The 23,528-nt window shown below is 37.8% G+C and overlaps 1 protein-coding gene across 7 annotated transcripts in view; it reads left to right on the top strand.

Annotated features, from left to right (window-relative positions):
- LOC121330903 (fibroblast growth factor receptor 3-like) overlaps positions 1 to 19,133 on the top strand; it is a 52,565-nt gene extending 33,432 nt beyond the window's left edge. For 2 of the 7 annotated variants that reach the window (XM_041277856.1, XM_041277882.1), the window contains exons 5-18: positions 12 to 181; positions 5,926 to 6,049; positions 6,381 to 6,571; positions 8,688 to 8,838; positions 11,787 to 11,974; positions 12,685 to 12,833; positions 13,358 to 13,479; positions 13,624 to 13,734; positions 13,913 to 14,103; positions 14,287 to 14,409; positions 15,090 to 15,160; positions 16,818 to 16,955; positions 17,475 to 17,580; positions 18,175 to 19,133. In XM_041277856.1, the coding sequence (XP_041133790.1) occupies positions 12 to 181; positions 5,926 to 6,049; positions 6,381 to 6,571; positions 8,688 to 8,838; positions 11,787 to 11,974; positions 12,685 to 12,833; positions 13,358 to 13,479; positions 13,624 to 13,734; positions 13,913 to 14,103; positions 14,287 to 14,409; positions 15,090 to 15,160; positions 16,818 to 16,955; positions 17,475 to 17,580; positions 18,175 to 18,339 (2,000 nt within the window). In that variant the 3' untranslated portion in view covers positions 18,340 to 19,133. Of the gene's footprint in view, positions 1 to 11; positions 182 to 5,925; positions 6,050 to 6,380; positions 6,572 to 8,687; positions 8,839 to 9,730; positions 9,876 to 11,786; positions 11,975 to 12,684; positions 12,834 to 13,357; positions 13,480 to 13,623; positions 13,735 to 13,912; positions 14,104 to 14,286; positions 14,410 to 15,089; positions 15,161 to 16,817; positions 16,956 to 17,474; positions 17,581 to 18,174 lie in introns of all 7 variants that reach the window. The other 5 variants (XM_041277873.1, XM_041277909.1, XM_041277864.1 and 2 more) reach the window with 4 other exon arrangements.
- Positions 19,134 to 23,528: the final 4,395 nt, after the last annotated feature.

Genomic DNA, 23,528 nt, shown 5'->3' with positions numbered 1-23,528 from the left:
TCTTGCCCCAGAAGCTCCATATTGGACACGTCCGGAGCGAATGGAGAAGAGGCTCCTAGCAGTTCCTGCTGCCAACACAGTGCGATTCCGCTGCCAGGCAGCCGGGAACCCAATACCCACAATCCACTGGCTAAAGAACGGCAAGGAGTTCAGGGGGGAGCACCGTATTGGAGGCATCAAGGTGAGAGGAGACATTATTACACTGCTAATAAACCAAACTTGTCATGCAGCCTCACGCTAATCCTCACCCTGTGTCAGTGATCAGGAGTCGATAGGTCAAACCCAGTCACATGACGGCTGAGAGTAAAGTTCAAAAACGATTAGCGGCCAGACACTAAAGGGCTTTAAATATCCTTGGAATCAGACAGGTGCTCTAGGGGACCTGACTTGCTGAATGTTTGTTCCAGTTCACCTTTTATCTGAAGGTTGAAGCTTTTAAACTCACTTTCTGAATCATTCAGATGTTCAGCTGACAGGTGGAGATTGTCCTCTGTTCAAGTCCATATTGTTTAGTTACAGTATTTAACTGAACCCAGTAAATTAAATCAGTAAGTACCTGTCACAAGCGAGTAACAGGGTTCTAACCACTGAGCTATTCGCACCCTTCATTCTGCTATTCACACCCAGCATACTGAAGAGGTTGCGGTGCAAGAGGCATTGTTGAAAAGCCACATCATATTTACACACCAACCCATTAGCAAATACGGCGTTGGTCTTAGTTTCACTCATCAGCATTGAGTCAACAGCCAGGATCTTCCAGGTAACACCTCATTAACCCTGAATCAGCAACATGGCAGTCGCACGGTCAATTTTTTTTAGACCTCTCTCCACAAGCATATAAAACACACTCACAACGTCCTTCACAGTAATTTTCTAAAGGTGCACAGTAGTAAAAATTGTATAAAAAAATAAAAAGCAGCTAAGGTAGTATTTTGTCTGGGTGCTTTTTTATAACATCTCAGAAAGAAAGAAAAAAGTTATTTCTGACGCAGTTCACCACATGGTGTTCATAACTGTTAACACCCAGTAATTTACAAACATAAATACCATTTCAAAAATTCTCCAAGGGACCCCCTTGAAGGAGTTTACCCATTACTTACCTCATTGCCATGGAGATCTGCCCAGACCAGATAAAACACGGCCGAAAGAACAGGGAAACACACCTCTGAATACAGATGCAGTCTGGACTTTCTCTGGGTAACAGTTAAAGGAGAGATATCATTATCATCAGCTGTCAACCCTAGGCAAGAGTTTCAGGATGTAAGTGGAATGTCTTCCCTATAGGAACCTATTAGTTATAACACTTATTACTTAAAACTAGTGTGCCGCGTTTTCAGACTTTATCTTTAAAAAAGATTTCCAGGAAATTTTTGAAGTTTATTTTACATATAATAAAATAGGGATACAATCTGTAAAAATCGGGGGGGAAAAAAATCTCAGTGTATGCAGTTCTGGTTTCTGATTAGGTTTTAATGTCCCTTGCATGTATGATGAAGCACAATCTGTGCAAGTCAAAGCCACATTTTCCCAAGTTAGCTGGTACTTTGCAAATGTTTGGGTAATCACTGTGATGATGGAAACAGTATGTACAGAAGGTATGAACATGACACAAAACAAGCCAGGTTTATTCGCCTTGAAATCATAAAAATAAAATAAAATTGACAGAACTGGACCACGCCATCGAGAGACGCGTCACAAATCACACTGGACATTCCCATCAATGCGTTCCATGTAAGTTTACCAACTAAAGCATCACCGTTTTCTCTCAGATATTTACAATTTAAGATTGTCTGTGTTAGGCAGTGTTTTAGCTGATAGACAGACAGTACTGACAGTACTGCATGAAGTCACAGATAGATACTTCTCTGCAATAAACAGTGGCTGTCCAGTAAAGCACAGAGCTCTGACAAACTCATTAACACAGTTAATAACATTCTGCACTCTCTTTATTAAAGCGTGTGTAAAAGCCGCATACATAGATTGCTTGTCTCTCTGTTCATTTTATTGTTTTAGTTTAATGTGTTGCTTATTTTTCAGTGTGTTCTTTTATTGTCAGCTTGAACATATACCTCAATGCATCAGTATTTACAACGCTATGCGTCCTCTGCCTCACCTGACCCACTTCTGCTGTTTTTGCTTTTTGTATACTTCAAAACTTATCTTTTGAAGTATTCTCCCTATTCCTCGTCCACTAAAAATAGTATATGTTTGTGTAAGTATTTCAGTTTAGTTTATAATCAAGGTAGTAGTTATTATGCCCAGCAATTGCTCTAATAATCAGACTTTGATTGGCCAACATAATGACGTGATAGTGTGTTTGTGAAGTGACAGTTATTTGATCCTCTGATGTCTAAACATCAGCTGTATCCCAGGATACAGTGTAGGGCTGCTTATGACAATGTTGGAGTCAAAATAAAACAGCATTTTAATCAAATTATTGTGTATTTCCTAGAAAATAGTACCTGAATAATAGACAAAAATGGGGTATAAATCAGTAAAAACCGACATCCAGTTAAAATAAATCCTGTAATTTTTCTTGATTTAGAGGTAGACACCCAACATTTACTTAAGAACAAATATTATGATTTTAGATAAATTGTTATGTAAAAGAAAAATCAGAAGTTATTTTGCGTAAGGTTTTCTGTGAATGTTAGAAAGTTGCTCATATGTCTGCTGGACCTCCCCCACACACGTGCACTGTTTTGAAACCATTAGCATTCCCCACATACACGATGTTGACCTTGACGGAGTAATGAGTGCCCTTTACCCCCAGTTCTGTCATGGTAACAGAAGAGTTAATGTGACTGATTGACAAGGCTTGTGTCACTCCAAAAGGATTAGGGTACTGCTTGACAGGCTTCACTTTCCCTGGACAAAACCTGTCATCTGAGACAATCGCCGTGGCGGTAGTGAAAGCCTATTGGGTTGATAAGTTTACTTGCGTCTTCCTGTGTATTGATGGGTGGTTTTGACAAATTGGACAATAACTTTGGAGGTCTTACTTGAACAAAATATGTCACTGCCGGAAACGTTTGTCTGTTTCTTATATTTTTAACTTAATTAATAATTTATGACTAAGGGTCATATACTGTTCGAGCTACTAACCTTACCAGAGCTTAGTAAAGCAGCTGGTTAGTAGCTCTGGTAAGGATAATAGCTCAAACAGCAAGTTTTTGAAGGTGTGGTATAAAATATCCCTTTACAGTTTGGATGTGTGTGTATCTAAAATATCACATATTTACCTTAGCCTTGATAATGACTCTCCTCCAACTAGACAATGTTATTGAAGTAGCATGAAGCGCAGGAATATTTCCAGGTAATTAAAATAGTCTGCAAAGGCGCTATACATTACCTGATTGGAATGTATATAGTACATATTGTAGGATATGTATGTGTAAAAAGCATACTCTAGATAAGGGAGCAAAACTGTTGTAGCCTTACAAACAGAGACTTTTTCAGATGTTCCTTTCTTATTACAAACAAATGGTTTTAAATATAGGCATTGGACAAAGCAGGGAACCAGTTATTAGCTGCTTGATATCTAATATGTTGGAGTAAACCAAGCACAAACTGTTTGAAAAATAGGTTTATCCATCTTTTATCTCACTATACTTGTACAATTTGCAAAGTTGTCAACCCACTAACTATTCTAAAAAATATTTTAAAAATGCAACCAAATTGTAAATTTTACTCACTAAAGAGGACCCACGCATACCGTTAATGGTTTAAAAGTCTGTGCAGATCCCCCATGATTTAGATAAATTCCAGTGTATTTTAAACTTTTTTATACTTTAACATGAGTTGATCACCAGGCAGGTAGGTGTAAGAGTGCAGGGTTCTGTCGAGGAGACCAATCTGTGAGTGAGACATAAAGAAGAACGGACATGACAGATCAGGAAGCTTCCCTTTGTCCCTACTTGCACATGGAGATGATGTCTTTGTTAGAGAGCTGCATGGTCAAGGACATGCCCTTTATCAACATGCACAAAGAAATCTACATGCCGTCTGCGCTCCTTGAAGACCTAGACTGCAAGGAAGGATTAGACGATAACGATTAATTTCTCTGTAAATTGCACACAACAACAATCCAGTTTTAAATTTATATTAAACAAAACATTTCCCCGGATTCACTCTTGAATCAAGTTCCTAAAGCGCTTGTGTGTGCGTGCGTGTGTGCTTTCTTTTTTCTCTCTCTCTTTGTAGCCCCAATGATTCTATTTCTATCTGGTTCGCTTTCAAAAAGAATGGGCTGCTTTTAATAAAAGAATATCCTGTTTGGTGAATTCAGTGGCAGACAGACCAGGCTCTGGGAATAACATGAAAATAAACTTTAAACAGAACCCCTTAAACACAGATGTCTAATGACCAGCCTAGCTCACTATCCATGGGTCACTTACCGTTTCCTCTCATACGGTCACGTTAAACCCTATTAAAGTTAGTCATACCTGGATTGATGAAGGGATAAATTCACTTAATGGGCCAAGTGATCTGAGAGCCTAATTATTTTGCTGACATTGGGAGTCTGACATTCTTGAAAGCTCCAATATGCCATATTTCCCATGCTACTTAATCTATAGTCCTTTAGTTTTAAACCTCTATGACTTGTACCACATAAGCTCATTAACATTTTAATCCTTTTTGGAATCTTTAATATCATATAATGCCTGTTTACACATTAAGTAACCCCCAAGGGTAGTGCAGTGGTGTGGGATTATCCCTCTCAAACCATAATGAACACTGGGTTACAGACTTGGCGTTGAACTTCGTGAGTGCAGGAGAAGGTGTACCAATGAGCCAAGAATGTTGGTAATTAAAACAGAAATCCAAGAAGGCTTCCAGAATTAATACACTGAAATAAACACATTCCCACTCAGGTTGAAGTACAGCTTTCAGGAATAAGAGATTTGGTGCAGTCTGTGGTTTGGCCCAATTATTTATACAGATATTGAAATTGTAATTCAAGTCATTGCTGTTTAGCGGTGGCATAGTTTTTTGGTTTATTTTTAATAATATTTTACATTGTGATCAAGACCTATAGGAAGACATCCACAATAGTGTACAATGCATTAGGGTTTCCAAAAGATGTACAAGAGCAAAAAATATTATTTTTAAACAAATATATAGATATATGTTTTTAAATTCAGACCACCTACGCAATTTCTTATTAATTTATGAGAATAAGTGGTCCATAGCTTTGTAACCAGAGAAGGAGGAATTGTTTGTGTTCCTTAGATACAGTGTTCTGGACACCCAGTAACAGTTTAGATATATTTAATCACCTTACTGCTTATGCTGAGAGCTCAGCATTAATCAAACAATGTTAAAAACTAATTGCTTTACCCTTTTAGCAATGCAGGAAATACCTTAACTAGCCAGGCTTCATAAGTAGCACAGTTATTATTCATATTATCTCCAGAGGGTTAATACAAAGCTGTACAAAAATGATTTTATTAATTGCATGAAAAACAAGCATTATAGTAAGGACTTCTAACTACATTTGTATACACAGACTGAAATTTGGGTTGGTGCAGTATATTGCAACAGTATACATTAGCTATAAGTAAAACAGACTTCTCTTCAGACAAACAGTGGTTTAAAATATTGGAAATTTGTTTTTTTTTATTATTTCTTTTTTGGTCTGCATTTGTCAATGTTGACCATTGTATTGATGATGCAAAATTGTTCTACAGCTATCAGTTAGTGCCTCTAAAGAATCTGGAAAATATATATATATTTTTTTATATATTTGTAATTTTATGGTACATTACCTGCGTCTGTGGTTTACTGGCACAATCTTAGCTGGCTACTTGTTTATAGTTTTCCTGATAATGAATTAGAATAATAAATAAATAAAACAAACAAATAACTTATACAGTCATAATAAACCATTCCTTTTTCTTCTAATACTGTATTTGTTTTGGACAGCTAAGGCACCAGCAGTGGAGCCTTGTGATGGAGAGTGTGGTTCCTTCGGACCGGGGAAACTACACCTGCGTAGTGGAAAACAAGCACGGTAGCATCAGCCACACATACCAGCTCGACGTCCTGGGTAAGATCAGTAAATACATTTCTGGATTGCATTTCCACTTGCTGTACTGAAAAGTCCAGTCTCAATATTTACATTCAGAGATGGGAGAGAATACCGCAAGCAGTTCTAAGACGATGAGCTTGTCTGCATTGTCTCACATTGCTCCACAAGTCTACCTTTTTAAAAGCTAATTTATACAAAAAAAAGTTTTAATGACGCTGAGGACTGCTGACTTGACAAAATCAAATCAGTTCCTCAAAACAATGGCACCACTGTTACCCAAATGCGGGGACCAAGACAGAAATGTGTTTCTAACTCTCTCTCTCTCTCTCTCTCTCCTCCCAATAATCAGAGAGGTCACCCCACAGACCTATCCTGCAGGCTGGGTTACCCGCTAACCAGTCGGTAGTGTTGGGCAGCAATGTCGAGTTCCATTGCAAAGTGTACAGCGACGCCCAGCCCCACATCCAGTGGCTCAAGCACATAGAGGTCAATGGCAGCAAATATGGGTCGGATGGCGTGCCCTACGTCACCGTACTGAAAGTAAGTGGTAAATAGCGCTAGTCCTCTCTGCGTAACGTATGTTGTGTTATATGACGATATAAAAAAAAAATTGTTTTTCTCAACCTGGCTATTGCTAAATGATTAAAAACATAAAAGAAAGACTATTTTACATTTAGAAGCCAACGACTTTAACTAACTGTGATTGCTCAATGTATAAAATTACGTTTTTTTAAAAAAAATGCCCAAGGGGGCAAGATAGATTACTTTAGTTTTAAAGAAAAAAATAAGAAAAAAATTAAGAAATTGGATTTATTTTGCCTAGGCTGCCAGGTGAGAGATTGTAAGTTACAGTATATGTTGCTTTATTTGCTTACCATTGGCAATGTTCACTTTTGATACATGTGAAATGGGTAAACCTGTATTCTAACCAACAAAACTATTTAATGTGATGTACTGTGTTTTCTTTAAATTGTAATTGCAAACTGAGTTTGTTTTTGCCCCTGAGGTTGTACAGTTCACATTCAGATAATTTGCGACACAGAAACGTATCCAGTGTTTGTATAAACATCACTTTTGCCCTTTCAGTCAATAGTCGTTATGAGACTGCAGTGTCACTTTAATTGTATTGTTTAAAAACTCGTGTCCCCTGTAGCCTCCTGTTTGAAACTGAAAATAATGAAATCCTTTGTTTGTGGATTTTGTTGGAGTTCACGAGATAAATACCTGTAACCATGGGGTCTGGGAAGTAGGCCTAAGCTTTTCCCTTTGGTAGTACACAACAGGGATTAATCCTTTATCAGAAGGGACCATGCTGAACAATGGGCTAGGGATTTGAGCAGAATATGCAGAGGAATGCAATTTATGTGTCAGATGAGGATTTTTCCAAATCATGGAGCGTTCCAGTACAGTGATGCTACTTGATTTCAACTATAATTTACTATAATGCATACCGCAGTTTCACGCTCAGGAACAAGAACTAGCATTTTTTGTTTTTGCATCCTAATTTAGATAGTAAAGGGTTAAATGCTTTCTTACAAAGTTTACTTAAAGTCAAGTGCTTGTTTCTGTACTCCTGTAACCTTTTACTGCCCTTGTGAAGATGCTGCCCAAAAGAAGCCATGTGTACAGAGACTCACGTGAATACCAGTTTTAGCTTGTTTACTTTTGAAGTCCCAAATTATTTTGGAATGGGTTGTACAACAGAAAATAGTGTGAGGGGGTATTTCTGTGCTTCCATAAGCAGTTAATTAGGGGAAGCAAGCACGGCTTTCCAATCTGAAAGAAAATAAAAACATCTGGTTTGGAAATAGCTGAAACGCCTTGGTGGCGGCTTTGAGCAACCCCATTAGCAGTCTGAAATTCATTTAATTCAGATGCACCACTTAATTTAGTAGAGAAGAGTCTCCCGAAAAGCTATGGAAAAAATTACTACCAATTCACAAAGGGCAGAGTCAGCAGCAGAGACAGACCACTGACTGCTCATATTTTGTCTCAGACTTCTATTTTGGACTCCCAGATAATTGAAACAACATTGGCTTGGAGCTTTTTCCTTTTTAAACAGATCTTGACGACTTACAATGTTACGTGTGCAGTATACAAGGAAGAAAGCTTTTTTTTTTTTTTTATTTAGGATTTTTGGCTGTCGGTTTTGCACTAAAGCGTCTTGGAGTCAGACTTCTGCAAGAAACAGAAAAAACAATTCACGGCTTTCTTATCATCTGATGCAAATGTTTAATAAATGAATGTATAATAATAATGTGGTTAATAAAACCTCTTAAGTGTTACAAGTGTAATCTGTTTTGGGATCAAAAGCAGAATCAAGGGTGTTAGGCCAAAAGGAAAACCTACACATGCGACTGTTTTTGAGACAATTGTATGCAAAAGGGGACCCACACAGCATCTGGCATGAGATGAAATGCAATTTACCCCTGTTTAAAAATCAGCCAGAAAATAAATTAAACGTTTCCCTTATTGCCCACAACAGCTAGGATACTTTGATATCCTATCCCTACAAAACAGCCTGTAGTGCGTGTAGTTCTTCTCTCCTAGGCACAGCACCCTTGAGTTTCCCCCTAACTTGACTGTGATTACAGAGTTAATGGTGAATAGTTTACTGAACAGTATTATTCACTGAAATGTGTATCTGTTTCTGCAGTCCTGGATAAGTAAAAAGGCTGAAGCTGATGCTAAGCTGGCTCTGTACAATGTGACAGAGCAGGACGTGGGAGAGTATCACTGTAGAGCCTCCAATTTCGTAGGCTTCGCCGAAAAGCCTTTCTGGCTTCATATTCTCAAACCGACACCAGGTAAACACAGAACTCTGTCCCAGGCCCCATGCACGCACAGGCTGGAGAGCATGCCACACATTTCTAACAGCATGTACAGGGTATAATTAATATATACATATGTATATAGAATATACTGGATATAATCCAACATTATACTTAAACAATATTCTTTCTCGAACATTGCGATGGAAATAAGTGCCACTGAAAAATATCCCACAGTAACAAAAAATAACAATAATTGCCATATCAAATTTGAGATGTTTCATTGAAATTAGTTGGACCCTTATTATCTGATCCACTGCTTTTCCTTTTCTGAGATATTTCTGCTTCTCTGTTCATAATCCTTATACGTGATTTTCAAATATTTACTCATACTGGGCATTTTACAGCAAAACACTTTTTTGTTTCTTCAAAACAGTGGGTTTTGTTTTTAATATATCTGGTTAGCTGGACACTAAACGCAACTCCGTTCCATGATGTTTTGCTGCAGAAAGCCCATCTCTTAACTAAAACTGTCTGTCTGTTCTCTTTCAAAACTAGCCTTCTGTTCTGTAGTGCTTGCCACCTATTCCAAAGAAATTGGGCATTTTTCATCCAATGCTTTCGGCTTGCATGCCTTGTGATGGGACAGAGTGATAGACAGCCTGGTGAAGGGAACTTTTGCTTAAATGCAGGTGTCCTGGGAGAGGTGCACACACAAGGTTGCCACAACATGGAGAAAGAGGGTCTTTTTTTTTTACAGGAGACGACATGCATTAAAAAAATCTGCTTCATTCTTCCTTTTTTTGATGGAGAGGGGATCTGTGGTGTCAAAGTCATTCGGGATATTCTGGCTTACTTTTCTTTCATATTTTTTGTTTCTTTCCTTCCATTCCTCGTCCTTCTCCTCCCCTTTCCATCTCTCACCTAGACGGCAGGTATTAACACAACGGATAAGGAGCTAGAAATCCTGCTCTTGCCCAATGTTACTTATGAGGATGCGGGGAAGTATACCTGCCTGGCTGGGAATTCTATCGGGTACACGCACCACTCTGCATGGCTGTCCGTGGTACCAGGTATTTCCTCTTGCCTGCCTTGGTCTCTCCTTTCATGGGGTTTTCACTTCTGAGGCTATCTGTGGGTTCTTTTTACATACACCAGGAGGGAGGGGGTTAAAGACTCCCCATTACATAGCAGTTTGGTCCATTTGCAGGTTTTACTGTGAACTTAAATTGTCTTAACAGTAGGCCCCAACCTCAGGAATCTGATTCAGCTCAAATTATAACCCAGGTTTGATTGAAGTGCTACGCAGTGGAAGTCTAAGTTCCTTCTCTTTACATTGATGTAGCATTTTTTTTGGAATATTTGCTTTATAAAGACAGTAAATCATTTGGTAATGCTTTAAAAAAACAAAGTCACATTTTATTTATATGTGATTTCATGTTAAATTTCTAAGCAGCAATTTGTACATTTTAAAAATGGTCAGATAAAATCCATCATTTGTTTGTTTTAATGCTATAATGTTTTTTTTGTTGTTTTGTTTTTTTTACTGTTTAAAAAAAAAGCATAAGTTGAAGCATTATCAATCTTTATTTAATTGGGCCATTGGGTAACTAGGTCATAGATCTGTTTCTTAGATCAAGAAAACAAAAGGATTGTTCAACCACATCTACATCTACTGCTATCAAAACAGTCTGATTTCAAACCATTTCACATTGCAGGTTTGGACATGATGACACTATACAGAAAATGTAGCGTCACCCAAACATGTAGCACAACAGGAAGTAGTCAGCACTGAATCTTATGACAAGTGGACGCTCTTAAAGTCTATCCTGTTTTTTTGATTGTTATGTGATGTCCTTTTTTAAAATGGTTTTTAAAATTGTCCACATGCAGGTCACAGTCACTGTTTCATACTACACAGAACCATCTGCATTGTATAATTGCCTATACTGTATATTCTAATTGTAATCAATGTTGGGTGGAGAAATGAGAGAACTCTGTACTGGGGTTGATTTGAAAGGTGTGCATCTGAAACACTAAACAACACGATTCAAGATAGGCATTAAAAAATGTAAACTATCCATCTGGTGCATCTGAATGTGCACACAATCTGTGAAACCTGTGTTGAGTTATTGAATTTGACTTATATAATAGCTCCGTTCAACTCCCTTTTGAATGCCAAGTGAATCTTTGCCTTAAGAGTTTAGTGGCGCTACAGGGGGTTCATCTAACTCAAGCCCATTTGCCAGACAGATAAATATAATATATACTAGTTGTTCAAATGACAGCACTAATTACTCGTGAAGGACACTTAAACACAAGAGATGCAACCCAACTGCAGCCAAGACTTAGAAAATGAAAGGAATCCATAACCCTCATCCCATTAATTACTGCAGCTATTTTTTATGACAACCCAGCCAGTGCCATTGGAGCTTCAAATTCCACTGTTTCAGACAGTGTTGCAAACGACAGTTTGACATCAATTAGAGCTGAATCATTGAATTGTGCTCTTTCCTACACATGCATGTTTTAATGACTTCCCAGGGGGATATAGCTATAGCCTTGCGTGTACAGTATATCTGCTCTTCCCATACGACACTGACTGTGACCTGCTGTGGTTGTTTTAATGGCTAGGAAAATACTACATAACTGGGGCAGTGATGGGGCTTATTCTACCTTTTGTGCAAAATGTCCTCTTTGGAATGTCCCGTATTTGTCATAAATTGCATTTGTCGTTATTTGCAAGTTTTTGTGCGCATGTATTTTCACATATAATAAACTAGAAAAATACAAAAGTCCAATGCACTGCTATGGGCAGCAGCAATGTGTGGATTGACAACAATAGAGCTGCAGTGTAGTACAGTTAGCCATTTAAGATTAAAGGTACAGTAAGGTTAGGTAGTTCAGCAAGCTTCAGCTGCACTCAGGTAGTTTTATTAGCATCTGCCTAGTGCTCTCCGCTGACCCCTGCCCTTTCTCCACAGTGGAAGACATGGTCAAGGAGGATGACTCAGGCTCTGTTTACGCTGATATCCTGATCTACGTGACAGGCTGCGTCCTCTTCATCCTGACCATCGTCATCGTCATCCTGTGCAGAATGAGGATGTCCACCAAGAAGACCCTCAGCACTCCTACTGTTCAGAAACTCTCCAAGTTCCCCCTCAAGAGACAGGTAACAGAAAGTAGCTACAAGGTTACTGCAGACCTTCACTTCCTGTTTGCTGTGTCACTGTGGTGGTAGTCGTGGCATTGTCTTTGTTTGTCTGCATGTGATTTATTGATTTTTTCCTCGCTCTCATGTCAGCTTTTGCTAATGTGTAAATTACTTATTGATTAAATATTTGAATATTTGTTTTACTTTGAATGCCTGCCTTTCTCCTGTCCTATAATTCTCTAGATGCAGTACCTGGTGTACACATTGTGTTTTCAGACCTCTCTGTAGGGACACTGGGAACCTTTGTACATCAACCAAAAACATTTTTAAATCCCTTTAACTCCCTTCAAAATAAATACAAGATGATTTCAGATGCTGTCCTAAAATTGACTCTGTAAGTGTCACTGGGGATCTGAAATGGCAGCATTGAATAGCTTAGAATTCCTCCATATATTTTATCTATATGCATAAGTTTATTTTTACATTGCTTCATTTAGTTTTTCATTAAAGCATTATTTAACTTGTTTAAATCCTTAACTAAAGCCTAAAACTAAGGCATGCGATTTAAAATTTGATAACAGAAGCTCTTTGTTTTTTTTTTTTTTGGGGGGGGGGGGGGGGGGGGGGGGGGGGGGGGGGGGGGGGGGGGGGTATTATGTCAGTCAAGTTAGTTGAAGTAAATCTGTCAACTTTCAGAGACATAACAGTTTCTGTTCTTTGTATTCAAGCAGGTGTCCTTGGACTCCAACTCGTCCATGAATTCCAACACCCCATTGGTCAGAATCGCCCGCCTGTCATCCAGCGATGGACCAGTGCTGGCGAACGTGTTGGAGCTGGAGCTGCCTGCTGATCCGAAGTGGGAATTTCAGCGCACAAGGTGAGGCCCCATCTCTAAGCATTTCAAATCAGTGTGCCTACCCTCTATTAGCTTGACCTGGGAATTTTGACTTAACTGGCACTTGAACTTAACTTTTGCAATGGATTTTCTTCCTTTGACAAGTCTGTGAAGGTACAGAACTCTGCTGTCCTTCTCCATGTTGGTCCAAACCTTTTCATAGTCCCACTTGCATTCACTGCTGGGAAGATAGCGTCCCTTTCCAGTTAGAATTCTGCTAGCTCTGCCACAGTTTAATATTTATCCTGAGAGAGTCTAGCACAGAGAGTGTTCGGAGACTGTAATAGCTGCGGACCAACATGAACAAAAGGTATCCTCTTTAATGTTTCACCTTCTGGGACGTTTAAAAAAAAAAAAAAATTAATAATAAATATCTTACTAGAAAGGAAAACAAGAGTACTAAATAGTAGGGTCATGGATTTTAAAACATGTTTTCTACACCTTTCAACAATCTGTACGCTGCTTCTTGTCCTCTAAAATGTCCCATTTACCTGTTTTTTTTCCAGGCTGACGTTAGGAAAGCCGCTGGGAGAGGGCTGCTTTGGACAGGTGGTTATGGCAGAGGCTATAGGGATAGACAAAGACAAGCCAAACAAGCCTGCCACTGTTGCAGTGAAGATGCTTAAAGGTATATTTAAAAGAAAAGCATTTGATTGTTTTTTTTTTCTTAAGATATGACGTCTTTGTTACCTACATAATTACACTTAGAGCATATTTAATTTCATTTTGGAAACTTTTTTTTTTTCCTTCCTGTCCTCTCCTCTCTTACTAGACGATGCCACAGATAAGGATCTTTCTGACCTGGTCTCTGAAATGGAAATGATGAAAATGATTGGAAAACACAAGAACATTATTAACCTCTTGGGAGCCTGTACTCAAGATGGTAGGTGCAACTTAAAACTGGCAATACTGACCTGAAGTGACTTCTAATAGACTAGCTGTTTGTACAGTGTTTGCAAGGAACCAACTCTGGTAACAATTGCATGGTGGACACAACTTTAAGACATGTATATTAACAACATGTGGTATTTAAAAGCTGATTCCTTTTTTTTTATTACTAGGTCCGCTGTACGTCTTGGTTGAATACGCATCTAAAGGAAACTTGAGAGAGTATCTTAGAGCACGGCGTCCTCCTGGCATGGATTACTCCTTTGACACCTGCAAAATCCCAGACGAGCAGCTCACCTTCAAAGATTTGGTATCCTGTGCTTACCAGGTGGCCCGAGGCATGGAGTACCTGGCATCCCAAAAGGTAAATGACCATCAAACCTGTTATCCCAGTACAGGCTCCTAGCTTTCAGATCCATTCAATTTAGCATGCAACGGTTAGTAAATGTGTTAGTGTTCACATGAAGGGGCGAAGTGAATCAACTGTACTGTGTACTCCATGCAAGCTCAGCGCTGCTAAACTCTCCCTCTCTCATTTTACTCACAGTGCATTCATCGAGACCTGGCTGCCAGAAACGTGTTAGTAACAGACGACAACGTGATGAAGATTGCAGACTTTGGCCTGGCCAGGGATGTACATAATATTGACTACTACAAAAAGACAACAAATGTAAGAATGGTTATCGGAGTGATAGTTTGCAAGTAAACATTTCAGAGATAAATGATCAGTTAAAAAGAAAGAATATAATTGACCAAGCGACCACTCACTATATCTCCAGTCCTAGCCCTTATGAAAATGTGTATTGTGGTGTACTGTTGTGATAAAATAATAGCAAAGTGTAAGGACATTCGCAGGCAAACTTGGTACATCAACATCACATATAAGTATGCTAAAGGAGTTAAAAACCTTGGTTGACCTTGGTGAAGCATGCTAAATGCCTGCTATAAGCGTGGTAAAAGCAAGGAAAACTGATCAAAAAATCATGAACCTTCATAAAGACCAGAACTTGAACAATGTGCGAGGACATCAGGCTCCAGTTTTCTGTCAATTTCTTTGTACATTGGAGTTTGCTAAAACCACTTAAACAATTGAGTCAGGATTTTGGCATCACTAAACAGTCTGTAAAGTTTATTTCCTATCACACTGGCTGTTTACTTTGCTAGCTGGTGTTATGGATGCCGAGCTGCTGTGAAAATGAACTTAATTCTGGGCTAATGCAGCTGCCCGGTGGACAGATGTGGTCATTAGGAAGAGATATTAAAACCAGATTAGAGAGGGGGATTGAGCTGGAGCCATGAAGGCTGGCTGGGCATGCTGATGGATCACTCCTTTTGTCATCCTGATTACAGGGTCGGCTGCCTGTGAAATGGATGGCCCCAGAAGCATTGTTTGACAGGGTCTACACCCACCAGAGTGATGTGTAAGTTTTGATTAAAATTCTTTAGAAGACCATAAAAAAGAGGAGGGAAGGGGGAGATAGGTCAGTGTCAAACCATCATTTGATTAAAAAATGTTATGCGCTGTTGAATAAAAATGGTAGTGTTCGTGGTAAACTGCATATCTCAGTATCGTCAGTGGGAAGACACGTGTTTAAACAGTGCTTTTTTTGTAACACCCTCATTCATCTTTTGTTTCACCGCGGGAAGGTGTTATTAAATAGGTTCTACCAGTATTTGTAATCCAATTGCTTTCTAATGCAGAGGTGTAGGCTTTTATATGGATCTTTACCCGAGAGAGATTGGGGTCAGCTCGCTGTCCTTTGTCATTTAGGTAAAGCTGATCTACTTTAGCTATACAAAGCTTTATCTTAATAAAAAAAAAAAAATTAAAAACTGTTCCATTATTTTAATAGTCTGGCTTTTATAACCATCCAGTTTGTTTTTCTGTTGAGCCCAGTAGAGAGAGAGGTAACAGTTGGTAATTCATTTTCAATCGGGTGGATTGCACCTAATAAACAGATTGTTGAATCTGGCAATCCAAACTTTTTTTTTTCTGTGTGTATTTAGGAAGCTTTTCAGAGTACGTGTCTCTGAAGCAGTATCTTCTGTACTTTTGAAAGTTAACATTCACACACATGCACACACAATAATATTAGAAATCCTGAAACACAGGGGCTGCTGCCAAGTCAGTAAATCAAAATACAGCACTAATAAATCTTGTGCAGAAACAGCAACAAAAAGTTTGCCAGTGACTTTTAGATCTTCAGGAAATACCTGTAGAGAGAACTGGCACACATTTTGAAATGTCATTATAGAACAGACTGGAACTTAAGGGGCTTAATTAAAAGGAGATCAAAAGTACCCACTGCATTTAGACCATTTAACCCAGTTCACCATCCATTAACTTCCCAGTCCCCCAGAAACAGACACAGGCAGGTGTGGCTGTGTGTACTGGAAGGAGCACACCTGTATTGTGGTGTCAGAAGAACTCTTTGAGTCATAGTAAAATTCCAACTTCGATATTAAATCACATTACGCCAGCATATTAACCCCTGGGAATGTTGGTGAATGTTTTTTTTTTTTTTGTCTGGTTTTTAAAAAAAACATATTTGTTTCTGTTTATGATAAATATTACAGACTGTACTTATAGGTTAAATAAGTATATGTATGCACAAGAGTCAAAGCTTGGATGCTGAGCAATAATTCATGTAAGTCTAGGTGTATATTATTAAGCAATAGTAGGTATCCATTTACAACAATTAGTGGTGCAGCCAGCCTGTGACTCCTGTTTGCTGGTCCACTGAAGCTGTGTGGATAATTCGATTAGCTCTGCTCAGCAGCACTAGTGTGGGGACCTAACAAAGAGCTCACTAGTGATAGATGGGCCTGCTACCTATCTGATTAAACGGTCATTTCAATCATAGAGTTTGTGCCGAGCCTTTTCTCTTTCATTCATGGGAGGGGGGGGGTGGACCTCCCACCCCCCACCCCCACAACATCTCCAAACTAGCTAAAATAGCTTGTGCACTTAGTCACGTCATTGGTAACTACTTTATCCATGCATGGATGCACAGGGAAGAAAAAATAAATAAATAAAGCATTGAATTTAAGGCTTTTGTCTCTGTCTTTCATTCCTAGCTGGTCCTATGGAGTTCTGTTGTGGGAGATCTTTACTCTGGGGGGGTCTCCATACCCCGGAATCCCTGTTGAAGAGTTATTTAAGCTTTTGAAGGAAGGCCATCGGATGGACAAGCCTGCAAACTGCACACACGAACTGTAAGTACTGCAGCTCCAGGTCATTCCAGGACAAAGGGGGGGGGGGGGGGGGGGGGGGGTCTGAGCTCCTTCTTGTAATGCAACAGTTCAGTGGAATGTTTAGGATAAGACACACTTTAATGCAATCTACAATTTGCAAAAGGGTTCAAAGCATCATTGAAATATGAATCTGTATAATTTATGCTTGATGAGGAGTACCCTTTTAGAATTAATATAAGCAAAAAATCACAAGATTCAGTGTTCCCCTTTTTAACACAGTACCCAAGTGTACAAATTAGTTATACGAAAACGTTACCACCTGCAGCTCTGCAAACAATGCCAAAGCAGCCCTGTTGAGTGTGGCAGTGGTGCCAAATGCATTTATTTATATTTATCATCACCGTTTTTGTATGGCCAGTAAGGATTACAAGTTCAGTGATGACATACTGGGATTGCTCTGGAAACAGAGGAGAGTTAAAAAATATATTGTTTGTTTGCCTTTTTTCTTATAACTCAAGGAGCTCTTGTTTTATCTTTTAGATATATGATAATGAGAGAATGTTGGCATGCAGTTCCCTCACAGAGACCAACCTTCAAACAGCTGGTGGAGGACCATGACAGGGTCCTGACAATGATGTCCACCGATGTAAGTACATGCTGTCCAGCACAGAGTGAAGTAGGTCAGCTGATTGACGATATGGATCGCAAACAGTTTTTTTTTTTTTAATTATTATATATTTTTTTTATTATTATTCTAACTGTGTATCTTATGCTATGTTACGCAATTATCATTAATGATAACTAGAATTCTAACACTAAGCCAGATGAAGCCAATGTACACCCATGCATCTGAAGTTACTCGTAGATTGGTCCTAAATGTACTAAATGTAATTAATAAAAGTATGCCCTGTAAAAATGAATGTTCTATTTCTAAGTGAAAAGGTCTGTTTAACTAGTTCTACAACCATCTTTATAAAAGTGCTCTATTGGTTTCCAAGGTCTGTTTTTCTAAACATGCTAGCTCTGAGTAATTCAGTTGTTAGTAGACACTGGTGAGCAGATAACATACTCTCAGCTTATCCCTGTGCAGCCTAAGAACAAGCTAGCACCACACCACTATCAATGGCTGTTAATCTTGAGCACTGTTATACCCTGCATGACGGCCCATTGAAATTTAGTTTGATCACAGGGCTGGGCTGTCAGTTCATTAATGATAGAAATGAATCAATGTTTTCTGCAGGAGTACCTTGACTTGTCGGTAGTGTTTGAGCAGTATTCACCTGCCTGCCAGGACACTCGCAGTACCTGCTCTTCGGGGGACGATTCCGTCTTCACCCACGAGCCCTTCCCTGATGAACCTTGTCTTCCCAAACACCAACAGTGTAACGGTGTCATCCGGGCTTGAACACTTTGACCTTTTTCTAGAAAACAGATATTCCAGATTGTTGGTCTGGTGCCTTTGGACACATTACTATGAAGAAGGAAACAACAACAACAACAACAAACATGGAACAGTAGTTTTAAAGAAACTTTCCTGAGCCTTGCCTTTTTTTTTTCTGAATGCTGTATACAAAGTCGAGAAGCACTGTTTGGCTTGAAGGAACTATTTTGATTCTTTGCAAAGATTTATTTAACAATGTCTTGGTTTTTTCGTTGTTTCCCCCAATATGTATATATATATATATATATATATATATATATATATATATATATATATTATATATATATATATATATATACTTCTAGCTTTTTAATGATAGTGTTAGAGCAAAACCATTCTGTGCCTACAAACTTAAAGAAAGGACAGACGTGAAACTGCAAGAAACGATTCCTGTATGACAAGACACAATGTTTGGGTGCAGATTACCCCATTCAAGGCTTAAGCCTTATGGAACTTAGAGACTTAGAGCCAGTCAATGGAAACAGTCTAAACACAGTATTCGTGTACGTGCACACTGCTGCACTGCTGCAGCGACCCAATCTGCACATACTGATCAGGGTTCAGTAAAAAGCAGCACAGACTTGACTCGCCATCTAATTTTTTTTTTAACTCACTTCCATGAGTGTTGGAGAATAGTGTGTTTAAGTCAGCTGATGAATACTGGTACAGAGGAGGGTTCTTCTCAATACTGGAGTGTGGAAAGGAAGAAATGAATGCTTTTAACACTCGCTGATCAAAAAAAAAAAAAAAAAGAAATTTTCCAGCCGACATTGTTGCTGTAAATTGAAAATCCCATCAGTAATACTTCAAGAGATTTTATATATATATATATATATATATATATATATATATATAGATATATATATATATATCTGACTTGTTCTGATTTACTTCTGATTGAGTGTTTTAAAGATATGGTGGATTTCTTTTTTTTTAATGTTCATTTTAGTTACAAGCATTTGGGAGACTTTGTTGCTATGAAATACAACAGGTTGCCTCCACCAATTGGTAGGACCAACAATGATACACTAAGGCTGCTGCCTTTTAACTTATATCTGAAAGGTTTATATTGTAAATATATAAATAGAAATATGTATCATATTGCTGAGAACAGCAGTGTAATTAAAAAAAAATATACATTCTTTTTTATTATTTTTAAATCACTTAAAGCATAAAACATTGCAATCTAGGATATACTGATGTGGTCGCATAAAAACAAAATGTAATCTTCAAAGTTTTTAGTTTTATTATTTGAATAATTAACATGTATATTTGTAAAGTTATTTATAGTCTTAACATATCTGTTCATAGGTTTAAATAGTAGCATAGAATTTTGGTACTGTAAACAACTTAATTTTTCAATTTTTTTTTTTTTTAACTTATTAACAGCAGAACTGAGACAGGATATTGTTTTTGGCCGTCAGATATTTTTTCTCCCATTTTGTTTACAGGTAAAAAAGAATGTATGAAAAATGTTTTAATTACTTATGATGTTTCTTTACATGGATAAGAAACAAATACATTGAACTTTTGTAGTGTTATCCTGGATTGCAGTGAATGATGAAGTTTTGGATTTCGCAATGAAACAGCCGTGGTTAAAGAAACACGATACAGCCACAGAATAACTAGGTGCCAGGGGAGAGAAAGAAGGTGGCGTTCAGAAGTTGAGAGAACACAAAGATATGCTGTGGTTTGGAACTTCAAGCCACTTGGGGTTCATTACCACAGAGTTGCCTCAAACTAGGTCTCCGTGTCCTGGAACCAGGTTTCAAGCCACTGCTCTTAAAAAAGTGGCTTTGTGTTCCCTCAGTTTAACGAGCTCCGGACATCAATAGAAACCATCCTTGGCTGTTTGCTTCATACTTCCTTTCGATTTAACCACTGTTCAATGGTGTTTCTCTTTGAAATGAAGACAAGCTTTGAGGTTTACTTTAAGCAAGTACTATGCAAAGCAAAAAAAAAAAAAAAAAAGACTAGCGACTCTGAATGATGTGTGTTTATTTATGAGTTGTATTTTTGGCAGTTATCACAGAGTCTGGTTTCCAGTTAACGTAAAATGGGGTGCAATGATTGTTTTTTTTTTTTTTTTTTTTTTTTTTTTTTTCATGGCTCCAATAAGGGTCCTGCAACTACAGGGAAACCAGCGCAATTTCTAGAGAATTTCTTAATCCAACTCCTTGCCAGGAATGTGATAATGTTTCAACTGTGGTCACATCTGTCAAACCAAAACGCATATTTTTAGACATTAAGAAGTACCATAATAATACCGTTCCACCAGAAAATGGCACAAAAATAAATAAATAGTACATGTCGCAGTAAAACTATCCTGGAGACAAGCTGCTTTTAAAAAGTCTCTGACGCATAAAAGTAACCCACAGCGATATGACTACAGTCCGCATCAATTTAACTAGCCTGTTTTCTTGCCTGTAAAGTGACTGGGACTGATTTGATCTGAAGGAGGGAGTAGGGCGGTGATTTAAAACATTTTGAGGTTAAAATTATTTGAATGTAACCCAGCCATAATTGTGTGCCAGACTGGGGGCTTAGTCTCGAAAAGCCTTTTAGTTGAAGTAGGAAATGTTGGGCACTTCTAGGCTTAATTGTGGTTGGGTTTTTTTGTTTGTTTTTTTTTTTAAAGAAAGGTAAAAGCTTTCCCTATGGTGAGATCCCTTTTAATCCTTGTATGTTTTTTTTTTTTTTTACCTTTGCAGTAAGTTCCCAACCCCCCCCCCTTTAAGGCATGTAAGCGGTATATAAGTATATTAGAAAATGGATCTCAGATTTCCTTTAACCTGAAAAATATGTCAACACAGTATTATTTTTAATCAATAAAACAAACGTGCACTCAGCTCCTAATTAGAAAAAAAAAAAAGTGTTACAGGTACTTTTATTCTTTTACATGTTTTACATTTTGTTTAAAGAGGTAGATAAAAAATAAACCATGTTCACTTTTTTATGTAGGAGGTCCCTGAAGTGAAGATCAGTCTTCTATGTAGGAGGTTCCTGAAGTAAATATTTCACAGATTCACTTAAATACCACAATACTGAGTGCGCCTGTCATTAACTGAAATGAACTCCTTAGCAATGTCGATCATGTTTAGTTCATCAAAAAGCATCATGAGAAGCTTCTCTCCACTGCAGCACTGGATATTGGCAAGGGTGAGGAACAATTGTAAAAGTGAATGGATTTTGGAGAACAAAATGTTGGGACAGCCTTAAATACATCTATCAAAGTGGTGACTTTTGTGACTGTATTGTCATGCAATGCTGAAACATTCCTATTAGTTGCATGAATCAAGTCCGGCAGGATTCTCAGCTGATTTTTTTAGATGACTAAAATCCAAGTCTTTTGCATAAGTGTCCTTGATAAGAATAAAATTTTCTTCACTGTTCTGCAGCTGATGTCATCCTCCATTTTCAATTGCCCTTGGAGCAGCCAAAAAAATGCAATTTCAATTCAGCTGTGGTAACAGCCAAAGCTTCAAATAAAGCATGAAAAAAAAACACAGAAATGTAGTTCTAGCGCCTTGTTAATTAAGGTAATGCCACACAAACAGCATTTCATTTTCTTATTTCGTAACAATATCGATCTGAAATGGCAGAAACGTGAAATAAGTAGCATTGTTTTTTAATGGCAATTTTATATACATGTATAAGTAGAAATGCTTTACTGTAAATCACTTACCAAAAAATCAAGTCTAGTAAACTTTGTAGTCTGACAGGTGCATTTACAGTACTGAATATCACAGTAAATGAAGACGGAACACAAAAGCAAGCCCAGACATCAGAAACTGACAAGCATGCTCTATAGCACTTAAAAACATTTAAACTGTTACAGACTTTCTTTTAGAGATTTTTTTCATGATTGAGATGTATTTTTTGAAGATCTCACCACGATTGTTAGGGCCTTAACTATTTCTAATATTAACTTACAATTTGTGTTTAGGTGGGAATACTAACAATATTTTTAATTACACCCCCTCCCCACCGTCCCCAACCGTAAAATTCAGTTTGGTCAACATCCCTTACTTTGAATGCTCCATAGACATTTTGAAATCCCATTATACTCTATATATCTCTTAGCCTTCTTTTTAGTTACCCAAAACGATGCTTGTTAAAACTAGCATTAGCTGTTCATCCTCCATTGAAGCTAAGTGCCATTGGATCACAGTAACAAAGATAATCCTTGCACCCTGGTTTTCCTCTGTCAAGTTTGTATATTAGCAATACTGGGATGACAACCCATCTTCCATTTTTATTTTTTATTTTATTTTATTTTTCTAAAAGTATTTTATAGTTCCATGAAGCTCTTACTACATAGACAGATTTAATTTATAGCTTGAAGTTGTGATTGATTTACATAGTGTAGATTTTATATAGCTGTGTGATTTTTGTTTTGTAAAATTATAGTTAATTTTCTTCACAGTATTTTCTTACAAAATCCAGCAAATTGTGTACATTCCAAGTACCGTCTACATTAAAGTGTTGTTTCCAATTTTGAAATCGCACATTTGTGTTCACTTTTATTTTTAAGAAATTGAAACTAAATATATTTCTAATTTATTGTTTTTGTTTTGTTTGTGAAATACGTGTTGTAGACGAGCAAGCTTAACATTTTGTATTCATTGTTTATTAGTTTTCATAACTGTTATTTTCAGCAACTAAAAATCTGCATAATGTTCTTTCTGAATGCAACGGGAGATTTTTGTGTCACATTCCACATAATTGCATACAGGTAGCTCCATTTTGGCGACAGCTGTTTTTACTTTCAATATCAATCTCTGTGCCTGAAAACCTATGCTGTTGGAAGTTTCAAATAAACACTAAACAAACCAGTCTGTCCATTTTATTTGTTCTTTTTTATTTTAAATACAGCAGTGGTGCTTAGCAGCAGGTAATGAGGGATTCATTGTGTGGGTCTAAGCTTGTCAGCGTGTTAATTACCATGTATACAGTGACATCCACATACAGGACATACACATTAATAAACTGACAATGAACCAGTGATGGTAGCAAACAATTATGCTAGTGAGATTTCAGAGGATTTAGGAGCTGCTTTGATTGCATGTGCCAGTGCCAGCCATTATATGATTAGAAATGTCTATGGGTGAAATTTACTGAAGAAGTAAATGTGGAGTTTTTGGGTTGGTCGA

This window comes from Polyodon spathula, chromosome 2 (assembly GCF_017654505.1).
Source record: "Polyodon spathula isolate WHYD16114869_AA chromosome 2, ASM1765450v1, whole genome shotgun sequence".
Lineage (NCBI taxonomy): Eukaryota > Metazoa > Chordata > Actinopteri > Acipenseriformes > Polyodontidae > Polyodon > Polyodon spathula.
This window is presented reverse-complemented; position numbering and strand designations above follow the sequence as displayed.